The sequence below is a fragment of the Bos grunniens genome, chromosome 3, assembly GCF_055505025.1.
Source record: "Bos grunniens cultivar Pamir isolate PY7600 chromosome 3, Bosgru_T2T1.0, whole genome shotgun sequence".
NCBI classification, from domain to species: Eukaryota; Metazoa; Chordata; class Mammalia; order Artiodactyla; family Bovidae; genus Bos; species Bos grunniens.
The window spans coordinates 107,734,524-107,748,119 of record NC_141167.1 but is presented as its reverse complement, the minus strand read 5'-3'; the positions used below and the strand labels follow the sequence as shown (position 1 = coordinate 107,748,119).

General features: G+C 51.7%; 1 protein-coding gene across 10 annotated transcripts in view; it reads left to right on the top strand.

The window, feature by feature from the left end:
• The window catches only part of ARHGEF11 (Rho guanine nucleotide exchange factor 11), a 117,111-nt gene that overhangs the window by 91,707 nt on the left and 11,808 nt on the right, over nt 1-13,596 (top strand). For 4 of the 10 annotated variants that reach the window (XM_086393411.1, XM_086393410.1, XM_086393406.1 and 1 more), the window contains 11 exons: nt 677-773; nt 946-1,068; nt 3,762-3,785; nt 4,779-4,923; nt 5,232-5,331; nt 6,097-6,126; nt 9,103-9,229; nt 12,434-12,613; nt 12,702-12,749; nt 12,956-13,143; nt 13,379-13,525. In XM_086393411.1, coding sequence (XP_086249537.1) covers nt 677-773; nt 946-1,068; nt 3,762-3,785; nt 4,779-4,923; nt 5,232-5,331; nt 6,097-6,126; nt 9,103-9,229; nt 12,434-12,613; nt 12,702-12,749; nt 12,956-13,143; nt 13,379-13,525 — 1,209 coding nt within the window. Of the gene's footprint in view, nt 1-676; nt 774-945; nt 1,069-2,261; nt 2,370-3,761; nt 3,786-4,778; nt 4,924-5,231; nt 5,332-6,096; nt 6,127-9,102; nt 9,230-12,433; nt 12,614-12,701; nt 12,750-12,955; nt 13,144-13,378; nt 13,526-13,596 lie in introns of those variants that run through there. The other 6 variants (XM_086393412.1, XM_086393407.1, XM_086393413.1 and 3 more) reach the window with 4 other exon arrangements.

Below are 13,596 nucleotides of genomic sequence, written 5' to 3'. Positions count from 1 at the left end.
TGGTTTTGTTCTTTTGTTTTGCTTTGTTTGAGTTCCTTAAGTAACACAGTGAGGAGCCAGTGCACGAGCTGGTTGCTCTGCTCCCTCCTCACTCAAGTCTGAGTAGAAGAGCTGAGGGAGGCAGTGGGGAGAGGATGTCAATCTGAGAGGTGAATCCCAGGAGCTTTCTAGAGGGTAGGAGTTTGAAGCCGCCCTCGAAAAGAGGCACTTTCCAGGCCCGGATGACCGGAAGCTTGTGGGCACAGGCAGAGGGCAAATGTAGGGACGGGAAAGGCACTGTCCAGTTTCTGGTGGGGAGCTGGGGCATCCTTGCCTTTTTCAGCTTGGCAAGCTGGGCCTGGGGCCGTGGGGGAAGACTGGACCTCTTCGAGGTTTGCACTAGATGTCAGAGCACAGCATCTGGATACATCCAGAGATGAGCTTTAATGTTTCCCACTTAATGAGTAACACCCTGAAAATGCTTTTGTCCTTGAGGCTTGGACATCAGGATTCCAGTCCTGAGTTGAGGAGAGACCTGGTAAGTCCAGGCCTCCCTTACCTTAGTTAACAGGAGGACAGAACACCAGCTTGCCCTCTGGGACCACAGGGAGCTAAGAGACTTGGAGGTCCTGAGCTGATGTAACCTCCTGCTCCCCACCACCCCTCCCCTTGCTGTCTTCCCTCTGCCCCATCACAGACCTGCGCCTGCGAAGCAGTGAGGATGTGCGCGCGGCTCTCTGTGAGGCTCAGGAGGCAGCCATGCCTGAGATCCAGGAGCAGATCCACGACTACAGGTGTCTGGCGCCCACCCTCCTGCTCCCTCCCTGCCCCCTCGCCCCTTTTCTTTCCCCTGGTGTGTGTGTGTGTGTGTGTGTGTGTGTGTGTGTGTGTGTGCGCGCACCTCACTCCCTGTCCAGTGTTGAACCTTGGTATACATTTGTTTTTCTCTCTGTGTGTCTGGCGCAGAACAAAGCGCACCCTGGGGCTGGGCAGCCTATACGGTGAAAACGACCTGCTGGAGCTGGATGGGGACCCTCTCCACGAGCGCCAGGTGGCCGAGAAGCAGCTCGCTGCCCTAGGAGACATCCTGTGAGTCTCCAGTACACTCCCACCCCCAACACGCTGCACAGATTGGTGGGTTCATGGGTCTGTTCCCCAGCCTCTCCCCTCTTCCATTTTGTGCCTGACCTGTCTTCCCCTGGAAGATGGGGAGAGTCGCACCCTCCTGCTTCATGTCCCAGGCTGGGGCTCCTGACAGTAATCCAGTAGTTGTGACAAACCACAGGCTCCAGGAACGCAGGGAGCTTTCTGCTCCCTTCGGAGCCTCTCCCTGATGGTTCTCCCTTCTTGCTCGAAGGTCATATCTGGCGCTGAGTGTGAGAGCTACGCTGTGATTCTCCAGGGGATGAAGTTCCTTCAGGAGGCAGATGGCTCATGGGAAATTGAACCATTCTTAACTAAGTACACCAGAGTACTGAGCTAACTGAACGTAGGCACTTCTGGAGCACCTGCTGTGGCTGTCTCTTTCCAGTCGTGTTTTCTGAACATGTCCCAGGCTCCTGGAATGACTTTGTGGGGATACTCCCAGGCGTAGACATGGATTTTCACCCCACTACTGCTTCTCCACTCAGTAGCTGTGTGGCTTGTTTTGTTTTGGTCACACCATGGGCATGCAGGGTTTTCATACCTAGATCAGAGATCTGACCTGTGGCCCCTGCAGTGGAAGTGCTGAATCTTAACAACTGGACCGTCAGGGAATTCTGAGTAGTTGTATGACCTTGATCAAGCCATTTCATCCACCTTGAAAGTGAAAGTTTTAGTCATGCAGTTGAGTCCTACTCTTTGAGACTCCATGGACTGTAGCCCGCCAGGATCTTCTGTCCATGGGTATTCTCCAGGCCAGAATACTAGAGTGGGTAGCCATGCCCTTCTCCAGGGGATCTTCCCAACCCAGGGATCAAACCTCGGTCTCCCTCATTACAGACAGATTACTTACCATCTGAGCCACCAGGTCTCATCTAAAATGACAAAAGTTGGGCTAGATGATCTCTGCTGCTGTTTCAATTCAGCAAATATTCCTGGAGTCCCCACTGGTGCTGAGCACTGTTCTAGGCTCCTGGGGTGCATAGTAAACGAACAGCAGTGCTTCTGGAGCTTACGTGATTGTGGGGAGAGAACGCAGTGTGTGATAAATCAGTAGGCTGCGCCAGTGCAGGCCGAGGGAGTCAGGAGCACCGAAGCCAGTGGGTTACGGTTTCAAATAAAGCCTTATCCAGGAAGTTACACTTAGGCGACTGAAGAAAATGGGGACATCATCTTTGGAAACGTCTTGGGGGACGAGCATCCCAGGCAGAGCGAACAGCCAGGGCATATTTGAGGAACAGTAGGAGGTGAGTGTGACCAGAGCAGATTGAGAAACTCAGTGCTGACGTCAGAGGTCACTGGAGGTGCAGCCTCGCAGAGTCTGTTGTAACTCCCTTGGTTTTTCTCTGTCAGTGAACAAGGAGCCACTGGAGTTGTGAGACTTGAGTGTGGGTGGACGGTGGTGGGAGAGCATGGAGGGGTTCCAAACAGGGAAGTCGGTTCCCGTAGCTCACACAGTAGGGCTCAGGCCAGAGCCTTGGTGATGGAGGCTGTGGAAAGAGGTCAGCTCCAAGTGTGTTTTGACTGTAGAACCAACAGGAGAAATTTCCTAAAAAATGATGTATAGGATGTGAGAGAAAGAAAAACCAGGGAAGACTCCATGTTCTTACCTAAACGCCTAAAAGGACAAAGGTGTCATCAGTCGAGTTAGGGACAACTGTATGGGGGACAGTTTGGTGGTAGGAAGTTGGGGGCTCAGTTTTGCAAGTGTCAGAAATCTCAGGTCTTTTTAGACATCAGACTGGAGATTTGAATAGGCAGCTGAGTGTATGAACCTGGCATTTGACAAGAGGTCCCAGTTGGAGATGAGACTAGATGAGGCCCCACGGGGCGGGCACAGTCTGGAAACAACCCTCGGGCCTCAGCCTGCGTCTTTCTGGGCCTTCGTCTCCCGAACCACAGCCAGGCGATGGCCCCCACCCCAGTGACACGGGCGGAGGCAGAACGCAGCCCAGCCTGTTCTGAGATCGTCGGCACCACAGAGTTGTATGAAATTATTCCTGACAGCACAGGTACCCTACTTACAGTGGCTTCTATTTAAAAGAATGAAGCCTTTGCCTCATTAAATGGATATCTAATACTGACTCATGGGTTATTTTGAGTATAAATATTATACATGTAAATAGCTTAGAAAAGAGACTGGCCCATCCTGAGCACTCAGATACTAGTTGCTGTTGTCATTTCTCTCTTGTAAATGGGTCCTGTGAATCAAGTTTCAAGGTATTATCTCTGCTCCCTCACCTTCCTTCCTCTTGCCTCAGTGCCAGCCCAACCCTTCTAATTTAGTCCTAGGTGGACACAAAGAGGAGCCTCTTCCTCCGTAATAGCTGCAGAGGCTGGACAGACACCAAGCAAGAGGCTATGTTTGCCACAGTCCCCCTTCCTTTCAGCCAGAACGGTACCCTCATCATTGTCACTCTGCTAACTGAGTCCCTCAGAGCAGTGAGAACCCCCACCTCCTGAGCCCCAGGCTGGCTCCAGAGCTGAGAACGGGTCTGAGTCTGACCTTTCCTCATCCTGCTCCCCTCCCAGACACCCTCCCTTCCTCTAGGAAAGGACTTACCCTCCTCGCAGTCTTGCACAGGCGGACGAGCCTCTGCCTTTGCAATCTGAGTCATTGGTTCTCTCTTTTGTTCCAGGTCCAAATACGAGGAAGACAGGAGGTGAGTGAGTCTGTATGGTTTCAAGGTGGAAGGAGTGGGGCTGAGCTACTGGGCGGTGCGTCTCTGCCAAGGACAGGGGACTCCCTAGCGTCAGAGCTTAGTTCCCACGTGTCTGTGTCACAGCACAGGGGGGTCACAGGTCCAGGCCTGACTGCCGGGAACGTGGGCCGGCTCCTCAGTGTGAGGACACCAAGCTGCTAGCACCCCCATTCCTGGCCTCCTCTTTTCCACCCACATCAGCCCTGCCTCTGCCTCCCCACGTCTTTCTCGTAAACCACCGAAAGAGGGAGCGGTGACAGGATCAGCCTGCGTTAGCGGTTCCTACAGAGGGGAGCTGGGGTACTCCGTTGGCACTGTTTTTTCCCCTTGAAGCCTTTGTTTCTCAGCAGCCAGTGTTCGAATGAGTATGCATTCCTTGAGCATACACACATTTCATAAGGGAGAGAAGATGGGGATAGAAGTCTTATTTCAGAGAGGAGGAAAGCCAGGGCTGAAGCATTTGCTTCACTGAATCCACAAAGTGGATAATCTGTCTACTGCATTGAGAGACAAATACATTTTTAAACACAGAACTCAGGACAGTTTCATTTCTGGCAGTTGGAAGCAACTTGACAAATCCTTTCTACCCTTTACTCCGTGTCCTTGGGGTGGGTGGTGGCAGTTTACCTGGACTTGCCGGGGCCGGGTGGCTTTTCTTCCCATCCCTCTGCCATCCCAGCCCCGTGTATATGCCTGAGGACCTTAGCTGTGGGCTTCTACCGTCCTCCAGGCACGCCTGTGGCTTATTTGCTTTTGTTTTGATGAACTTATACGTCCTTCTACTGCCCACTCTTCCTTGGTTGGGCAGAGTTCTGCATAGGAAAAGAATTCTGACTTCTTCTGGGAGTCATGCAAGTCAAAACACCACCACCACTCCACCCTCACACACACCCTGCCCGCAGAGTCCCAGCCCTTCCACCGGCTTCCGATTCACCACCTGCTTCTCTCTTACAGCGGCCCCATGGGCTTCGCCCTCAATACCTACATGAGCCATGCGGGCATCCGTCTTCGAGAAACACGACCTCCCAACACGGCTGAAAAGGCCCAGTCCGCTCCTGACAAAGACAAGTGGCTACCCTTCTTCCCAAAAACCAAGAAGGTGACAGAGCTCCCCAAGACAGGAGCATCTCTTGGCGAGATCCCTGCACTGAGGCAGCCAGAAGAGCCCTCTCCGGTTGCCTGGCTCGTCCTGCTGCCTTTGGACACGGAGTCATTAAGAATTGCCAGACTAGATCTCTCTCCCCCTCCCTCCAGTCCCTGGCCAGAAGCAAATGTGCTAGTTAGGGTACAAGCATGAGTCTTCCACCAGCTGCTTGTTTAGGGCCAGTCTTAAGGGAAGTGGCCAGGTGATCAGTGCCCAATCTGGCTCCCGAGGCCTTCTACAAACCCTAGTGTTTCTTGTCTCAGCAGAGCAGCAATTCCAAGAAAGACAAGGATGCCTTGGAGGACAAGAAGCGAAACCCCATTCTCAAGTACATCGGGAAGCCCAAAACCTCTTCCCAGAGCAGTGAGTATTCGGGGAGCAAAGCCTTGGGTAGGGGCCTCTGGCCCTTCAAGGCCAGTACGTTAGCAGGCGGCCTTCCTGTGCTTCTGGGAGCCAGAGACCTGAACTCCAAGGTCAGCTTCCTCTCAGTGCTCCTGCATCCTTGCCACACCCAGCACGGGCTCCTGAGGTACAGGGTCCTGCTCCAGAGCCACGGAGGTCGTGCCAGTGCTTAGGTCTAGGAGCTCAGAGATACCGAATAACCATGCAGAGGGGTATCCCTCTCCTTGGAAAGACTGCCCTATTGACAGTTGGGGCCTCCTTCATCTTCACCCATGGACTTGTCTGTCCTCCTGAGGGCCTGTGTGTTGGGAGCAATTATAGGCCCTTGATGGAGGGTTTCAATGACTGTTAAGCTGAACTGAGTGGAAAGAGGGCAGGTTTGGGACCCAGAGGCTCCCTCATGCCATCAGAAACCCAGACCTCCGTGGATCCTGTCACCAATCTCTTCCCAGCTGTGTGTCGTTTGTCTGGCGTTGCTGCTGGCGCTCCCAGTTATCCTAAGATCCCCATGTTAGTCTTGGAAATCTGGGAAGGACCGTGGTGCAGGCCTCCTGCCTTTCCTGAAATCACTGCCTGAGGAAGGCAGGGAGGAGGGGACTCCACTAGATCAATCCCGGTTTTTGCCACTACCTTTCATTTTCCCAGCTTGATGTAATTTTTATTTTGACTCGAAACATTAATTTGATTTTTCATGGTTTGCTTTTGTTTTTGTTTGTTTTCTTTTAGCATTTTATATTCCCTTGTCCCCTGTGGAAGGTAAAAGGACCATTTTATTTGGGTTTTTCTTTTCATTAGCATTGAGTTTCCATTTTCCAAGTCCTTTCCTTCCCCTCTCCTTCATCTTCTCCCGTTCTGCCCATCCTTCCTCCCTTTCCGCACTCCATTGCTCTTGTGTGTGGCTCCATGCTGCTAAAGCTCCCCAGGACAAGCCCCTGCCAGGGGCTCCTGCCCGCACACTGGGCACATACTGCCTGATGCAGGGTGGGAGGGGCCGCGCCGCCCCCCAGGTACTGCTCCTCCTGGCGGTGCTGGCAGAGGCCAGCTCCTGGGCCCTCCGCGATGTTCCGCGACCTGGGGCCTTTCTCGTTCTGTCACCTCTCTGTGGGTAGCTCCAAGAGTCCAGGCTCTGTGTAAGTGAGGGGAACTCTCACACTGAAATGTCCTGCACAAGCTCCCCAGGTTTTTGTTTTCAGTTGCTGTAATAAAATCCTCATTTTTTGAATGTTAGGTGGGTTTTCTTTGTTTGTTTGTTTTTTAGCTAATAATGGGTCTTCAGCAGTTTTGCCTTGAGGTATTTTAATTTCTGTCATCTCCTTTGCTTAAGCCCTTCTCTGTAGCACTTGCATCTCTTCTGACTCTTAAAACTTTGCCAGTGTCACTGCAACATTGAAAAAGAATGACCTTAATGTGTGTATATTAGAGGACCTAATATCTTCTAAAATCTGTGTATTTTTAAAAATAAATACATATATAATTGGCATTAACCCAAAGAAACTTAGAACCTGGAGTTGGACAGGTTCCTTTCCCATCCGTGAAGTCCATATGCTTAGAATTAATTAAGTGATTAATATTCTCTAGGTTCGATAGTAAATCAAGGGGAGAGAGAGCAGTGAGATGCAGTCAGAAGTTTAATCAATTGCTAGAATTCACTTTATATAAAACGATGATTTAGAATAATGATTTTCAAAGTTATTTTTAAAGTTAAATCCCTAGCCTTGTTATGCTATTATAAACAATAAAAGTAAAGAATTATTGGGACAGGGAAGGGGGGAGTCTGTAAAACAATGGAAAAAATGAAAAAATGGCCTTGAAACACAGACTTTTATTTCTCAGCACATACTTCCTCCCATCCACCCTCCTTGAGGTGGGCATGAGGTAAGCATCATGCCTAAGACCTGCCCCGGCTGCTTGCTTTGAGTCAGCCTGTGAGGGGCCAGGAACACCCACGGTGGAGTTGCTGATCCCAGGAGCAGGATAAGGATGCTGGGTATTCACCATCTCTTTGAGTCAGATCTTTCTATTGTCATCTCTTGATTTGATTTGGTGTTCCCAAGTTCCCAGGACATCAGACAAATCTGTATGCACATCTAAAACCAAACACCCACCAAAGCTAGAAAACCTCATTTACTGAGAAACTTGCCATTTATGATCATCAGCCATTAGCCTGGTTTATTAGTTAGTGTATCTGATTGTTAGTGACGTATAATTCACTTTTACTTTGTTTCATTGTTATGCAGAGAATGGAGGAAGGAGAGCAAAGGCTGCTGGTAAAAACTTTGCTCTTTTCAAAAATGCGTTCCTATCTATGTGTTTTTTCCCCTGTTACTCTGGGTTATTCAGTTATACCAAATCTCAGGGCCACACCTGTTCCTTGTCTGGGGTGTAAGCTAGGGTGTAACTATATCCCAAGAACTGGGCCTTTTCCAAGTGGCCCAGGGGAGGGGGAACAATGGGCTCTGCCCGGAGTTGCTGTGTTCTAGGACGTTCCCAGGCTCCCGCATCATCCCCCAGCCAGGGATGCTCCGGGCTGTGGCTGCACAGCTGCCCCTGGCTGCTGCAGTTGCCCCAGGGCCCAGGTGTACATTCAGTCTGGGACAGGCGGCTCTGACTCTAACCTCCAAAATGAGAGTGATGGCAACAGCCTTGACTCCTACCACATACACACAGCCACCTATTCTGCAGTTTCAGAAAAGCGTTACCTGTCTAAAGGATGTGGAATGGTGAGCTTTGAAGAGCCCAGTTAAATGTTTTCCTGTTTCTTCTGGCTTGGAAATTTTCTTATGAGTCTCAGGTTTAGATCCACAGGGAGATTTAGATTTGTGTATGTCGATGGCAGAGTCTCTGGTGAGTACAGATAGGATCAGGGCCTGGCACCCAGGGATATTTGTCTTACCTTCTGCATCCCACTTATCCTTCCTGTTGGTCCAGGCAGAGTGGCATCTTTAGCCCATCTCTTGTTCTGACAGCCTGGACCTGGAGCTTAGCAAATCCTCTTTGAAGATGGGAGCCACTGAGCCCCCAGCCTGAGCTCTCTTCTCCAGGGTCTCCATGTGGTAATATCACCTACGCCTTTTTACTCTTAGATGCCCTCTCTACTTGGAACACAGACAGCTCTCTTTTGTCTTAGCTTTGAATGCCAGAGAGTGACATCTGTCCTTCTAAGACCCACTCCCCACCCACCACTGGTAATGAAGTGTCTGATTCTTTAATGATGGAGATGAAGAGGCAGGAGTAGAGGCAGAAAGAACAGGAAGGCAAGTCGAGGAAAAACACAATAGCGAACTCTGAAAGTGGTATAAATTTGAGAAGTGCTTGGTATAATTTGGCAACCTGGCCAAATTACAGGTAGATGTGTTTTTGGTCTTCCTGGCTATTTTTTAAGCCTGTATATGGCTCTTGGGAAAAACCTAGAAACCTAGTAACGATTCTTAAGTGTGAGAGTCATTGTAATAAAGAATGTGCGAGCCAAAAGAAATATGCAGCGCAAATGTATTTCCAAAGCCTCTCATTTTGCACCTGAAGAAAGAGTAGCCCCAGAAAGGTGGGGGACTGCGCGTGCCACACCCCACAGTGGAAGAGCCAGAACCGGAACCGGGTCTCCTGACTTCAGCCCCATGCTGTTCTCACCCACGCTTACTCATCACTGTCTTCTGGGCTTGAGGGGAGCGAGGGCCCTGAGGAGTCGTCCCTGAACTGAAAGCAGAGTATCTTTCATTATCTTTCTGCTTCCAGTCAAACCGGGCAACGTGAGGAACATCATTCAGCACTTTGAGAACAACCAGCAGTACGACGCCCCGGAACCCGGGACGCAGCGCCTCTCAACAGGAAGCTTTCCCGAGGACCTGCTGGAGAGCAACAGGTAACAGTGGCTGGACGGGGCCTGCTGGCTGCCCAGAGAGGGGAGCACTGGCAGGGGCGGAGCAGGGCTCAGTGCCAGCTACCTCACCCCCCCACTATACTGTAAGGCTCCTGCTGTAGTGCTCTCTCCCTCTCCCCCAACCTTCCTGCCTGGGTGTCTTCAAAAGAAGACATACTGTGTGCTGGTGATCAGGCCAGCAGGCGAGAGAGCAGGGCCCCCGACCTTCCGGCAGGAATCATGTGCCTTTAAAATTCCTGTGGATTCACTCCCTGGCCACTCAGCAGCCTCCACACTGAGAATGAGCTAGACTGTGTTCTAAAGCAAGTAGTCAGGAAGCCCGGAATGATACAGCTAGGGAAGAGTGCAGGTGGGGTGGAGGGTGCAGGGGCTGGCGAAGGGGAATCTTGGAAAGTAAGGAAGTCGGGTTAAGACAGTCTTTGGTGCCCATGAAGAAGAGAGCTAAAGATGAGGTTCTGTTGGGTGCTATAAAGGCAGATAGCATAATGGGCATCAGATATCCACATCACCAAAGAGTGTATCAAGGCCATTTATTCAAAATGAAGTGTTCTTCTAGAAGAACAAGGGGAGCAGAGGCTGTGGTATTGCTCACGTTCTCCATCTCTGGCCGGGTTCGAAGAAGAACCCTTCTCTGGCATTGACACGTACTCTCGGACTTGCTCTTGACTGTGACGTGACAACCATCAAGTTAGGTCTAACATTCTACAGCCAGCACTTAAAGTAAAAACTGCCTGTAGTCAGAAACATCCTTGCACCTTCCTTAAGTCACACTTGAGGTATAATAAATGTGGTCTGTGTGTGCAAAACTAGTTCCTGTGTACACTGCTGAGCTGCACTATATGCAGGCCCAAAGGCATGAATCAGCCTGCACAATCAAACCATTCATTTACCCCTGAAGTAACTAGTTATCAGAATTCCTGCTTGTGTGCAGGGTTACTCCGTTCTGTTTATACTAAGCCTTTGTAAGCTTAATATATGTTAAAAGGTTTTGCCATAGTGAGAATTAACAAAGATTTAGGCAAGATAAAGGTTAGATTTGTGCCGGGGTCAGAGGCTGAGATCCCCTAGAGAAAGAAGCAGCAACCCCCTCCAGTATTCTTGCCTGGGGAAGTCCCCTGGACAGAGGGGCCTGGCAGGCTACAGTCCATGGGGTTGCAAAGAGTCAGACAAAACTTAGCAACTAAACAACAAAACAACAACAGAGGTTGAGTTCTAATGTTATTGAGTAAATTAAGTATACAAATTATATGATTGCTGAGGTAGGTGTGATCTTAGAGATATATCAAATATACAATTATAAGATATATTGTCAGCACTTTGAGGAAATATTTGAGACCATTTGTAAACGTATTCTTAAAGTTGTTAGGTAAATTTTCCCTGAGACATTGGTGAGGATAGGATCCTGGCAGAAGCGTTTGGATTTGGTGATTATAAATTCACTGACAGTCTTGGAAGAAATGACATCGGCAGCGTAGTGTGTCAAAGGTTTTTGTAGAAACTAAACAGGTATAAGAAGCCCCCAGTTCTAGACAGCGGTAACCTAGGAACTTGTGGCTAGAGAAGGGTTGTATGCCTTCCTTCTTGGGATCATTGCTCACTTCTGGGTACTTGAAAGAAGCCCCAGGAACCTCATTGCACAAGGTTTGATGAGAGATGCTCAAGTGACCCATTGTGGGGCACTGGTGCAAGTGTTTTGAGGTAGTCTGTATTGGCATTGTCCTGACAGGCTTCAAGGAGTGAGTTCAGTAGGGGATCAGCTGACAGTGTGGGTTCTAACCCTGCAGACAAACTGTTGGAACCCAGAGGGGAGCGGCATTTGGATCCCTTGGCAGTTCAGACTTGATGAATGGAGACCAGGCCATTTGGCTCCTTCTCTGCAGCAGTCTGCTGTGCTATTAAGAACTCTCCAGACTCCCCAGGCCTTCTGTGGTCCTAGATGCAGAGCAGCAAATAGATTAGCAATAATGTCAGCAAAGAACCAGCCCAGCAGGGCCATGGGGGGAGGCACCATCCTGGGGCAGCTAGGGGTCAGAGATGCCAGCTGTCACAGGGCTGATGCACTGCAGGACTTGAAAAAGAGCAGCACCCAGTCGTCAGCATCTCAAGCCCCACAGACACTCAGTGACCAAGAATGGCAGGCCAGGGAGCAGGTTTCTGCCCATCAGTAAGCATGCCCCTGAAGGACCCTTCCAAGCTGCTCTGCTCCGAGGGGGCTGGAAGCCTAGAAAGGATGCTCTCAGGATAAGAACAGAAGAAATCCACTATCCACATCGCAACTGGAGGGGTGGGAATTCAGATAGACTTTTCTGACAGGCAGTATGGAGAATGCTAAAGAGTATGTGAGGGGGTACTTGTACAAGGAGAGCTGTGCCTCGAGCAGAGTCCAGCTCTCCTGGACTCTGGTGCCCTGGAACGGGTGGGCACCAACCCGTTCCAGAGCAGAGGGCCAGGTGAGCCGGCCAGGAGACGGCGGGGTCAGGGAGGGTAGGACCTCATGGTTCCTGGTGATAGACTTTGGTGTCCACAGCAGCCTGATGGGGACTCAGGGCCTTTGGCATCCAGATACACCACAAGTCTGATTCTATCAAGTCCCAGATTTTAGCTTCCTTTTGGGATCCCTTTCTGATCAGTCAGGAGGAAGATGAAGGCTTCCCTGGTGGCTCAGTGGTAAAGTATCTGCCTGCCAGTGCGGGAGACATGGGTTCGATCCCTGGTCTGGGAAGATCCTACATGCCGCGGAGCAGCTAAGCCCGCGGGGCCACCACTGTTGAGCCTGGGAACCACAGGTGATGAGCCCAACCCTGAAGCTTCTGAAGCTTGCATGCCCTAGAGCCCGTGCTCTTCAACAAGACAAGCCACCACAGTAAGAAGCCCATGCACACCGCAACTAGAGAAGAGCCCACATAGCAACAAAGACCCAGCACACCCAAAAGATAAATAAATAAAAAATTTTTTAAAGGAAAGAGGAAGATGAGAGGCTCTGTCCATCAAGCCTAGCTGGGGAGAGGAAGGAGTCTGTAGTAAAAGCGGTTTGTCACTGAGCAGCGTCTGCCACGGGGAGTTTGGGCACGTTGGGTCTGGTGTTTGGAGTGGAAGCCTGCAGTGCCGAGGCAGGCCCTGAGATGGAGTAGCAGGTCAGAGCTGGTCAGATGTGAGACCCCAAGGTCTCTTGCTGTTTCCACCCAGTTCACGCTCAGAGATTCGCCTGGGCCGGTCTGAGAGCCTGAAGGGCCGGGAGGAGATGAAGCGGTCCCGGAAGGCGGAGAACGTGCCCCGCTCTCGCAGCGACGTGGACATGGACGCCGCCGCGGAGGCCGCCCGCCTGCACCAGTCAGCCTCCTCGTCTGCCTCCAGCCTCTCCACCAGGTGGGCGGGGCTCGGGGAGGGCTCCGCCCACTGGTATCTTGGGGGCCAGGCAGCCGAGGGTGGCTCAGAGTTGACATTCTCTCCACAGGTCTCTTGAGAACCCAACCCCTCCCTTCACCCCCAAAATGGGCCGCAGGTGAGTGATGGGCGCAGCAGCGTCTCTGTTAGGTGTCCCCAACCCAGCCGTGCCTTCTGCGGGCCTGTTGGCGGTGCAACTCCTCTTCCTGGCTCCCTGGTTTCCGAGGGCCCAGGACAAGCAGGTTGGGCAGGGGAGTGGGGGACACACCCCACGTTTGACCTCTTCCTCCGTGTGGCACTGAGCCGCCACCTCTTTTCCCCCAGGAGTATTGAGTCCCCCAACTTGGGGTTCTGCACAGACCCCCTCCTCCCCAACCTTCTAGAAGACGATCTGGGCCAGCTGTCTGACCTGGAGCCAGAGCCAGACGCCCAGAACTGGCAGCACACAGTGGGCAAGGACGTGGTGGCCAGGCTGAGCCAGAGGGAGATTGACCGGCAGGAGGTCATCAATGGTGAGACCAGCTGCCTCTCCCTACTTCCACACTGACTCATGTGGTAACAGGTGCAGAGCACCTCCGACACACAGGGTGGTAGAGAGAGAGGGTGGGGCCTTAGGGCATGGCCGGCCCATGCTGTGATTCCTATGAGGACCACCTCCATCCTGGCCTTCAGGAGAGGTCCCAGTATATCCTTGCTGACGACTGTCCCGCTGTCTCTTTGGCCCTCCTTATTCCTGCACCTGCTCAGAGCTGTTCGTGACCGAGGCGTCCCATCTGCGCACACTCCGGGTCCTGGACCTGATCTTCTACCAGCGGATGAAGAAGGAGGGCCTGCTGCCCCGAGAGGAGCTGGCCCGGCTCTTTCCCAACCTTCCCGAGCTCATCGAGATCCACAGTGAGGAGCTCCCTGCCCGCCCCCACCCCTGGCCAGCCTGCTGCCCACATGCCAGGACCCCTGAGCACATA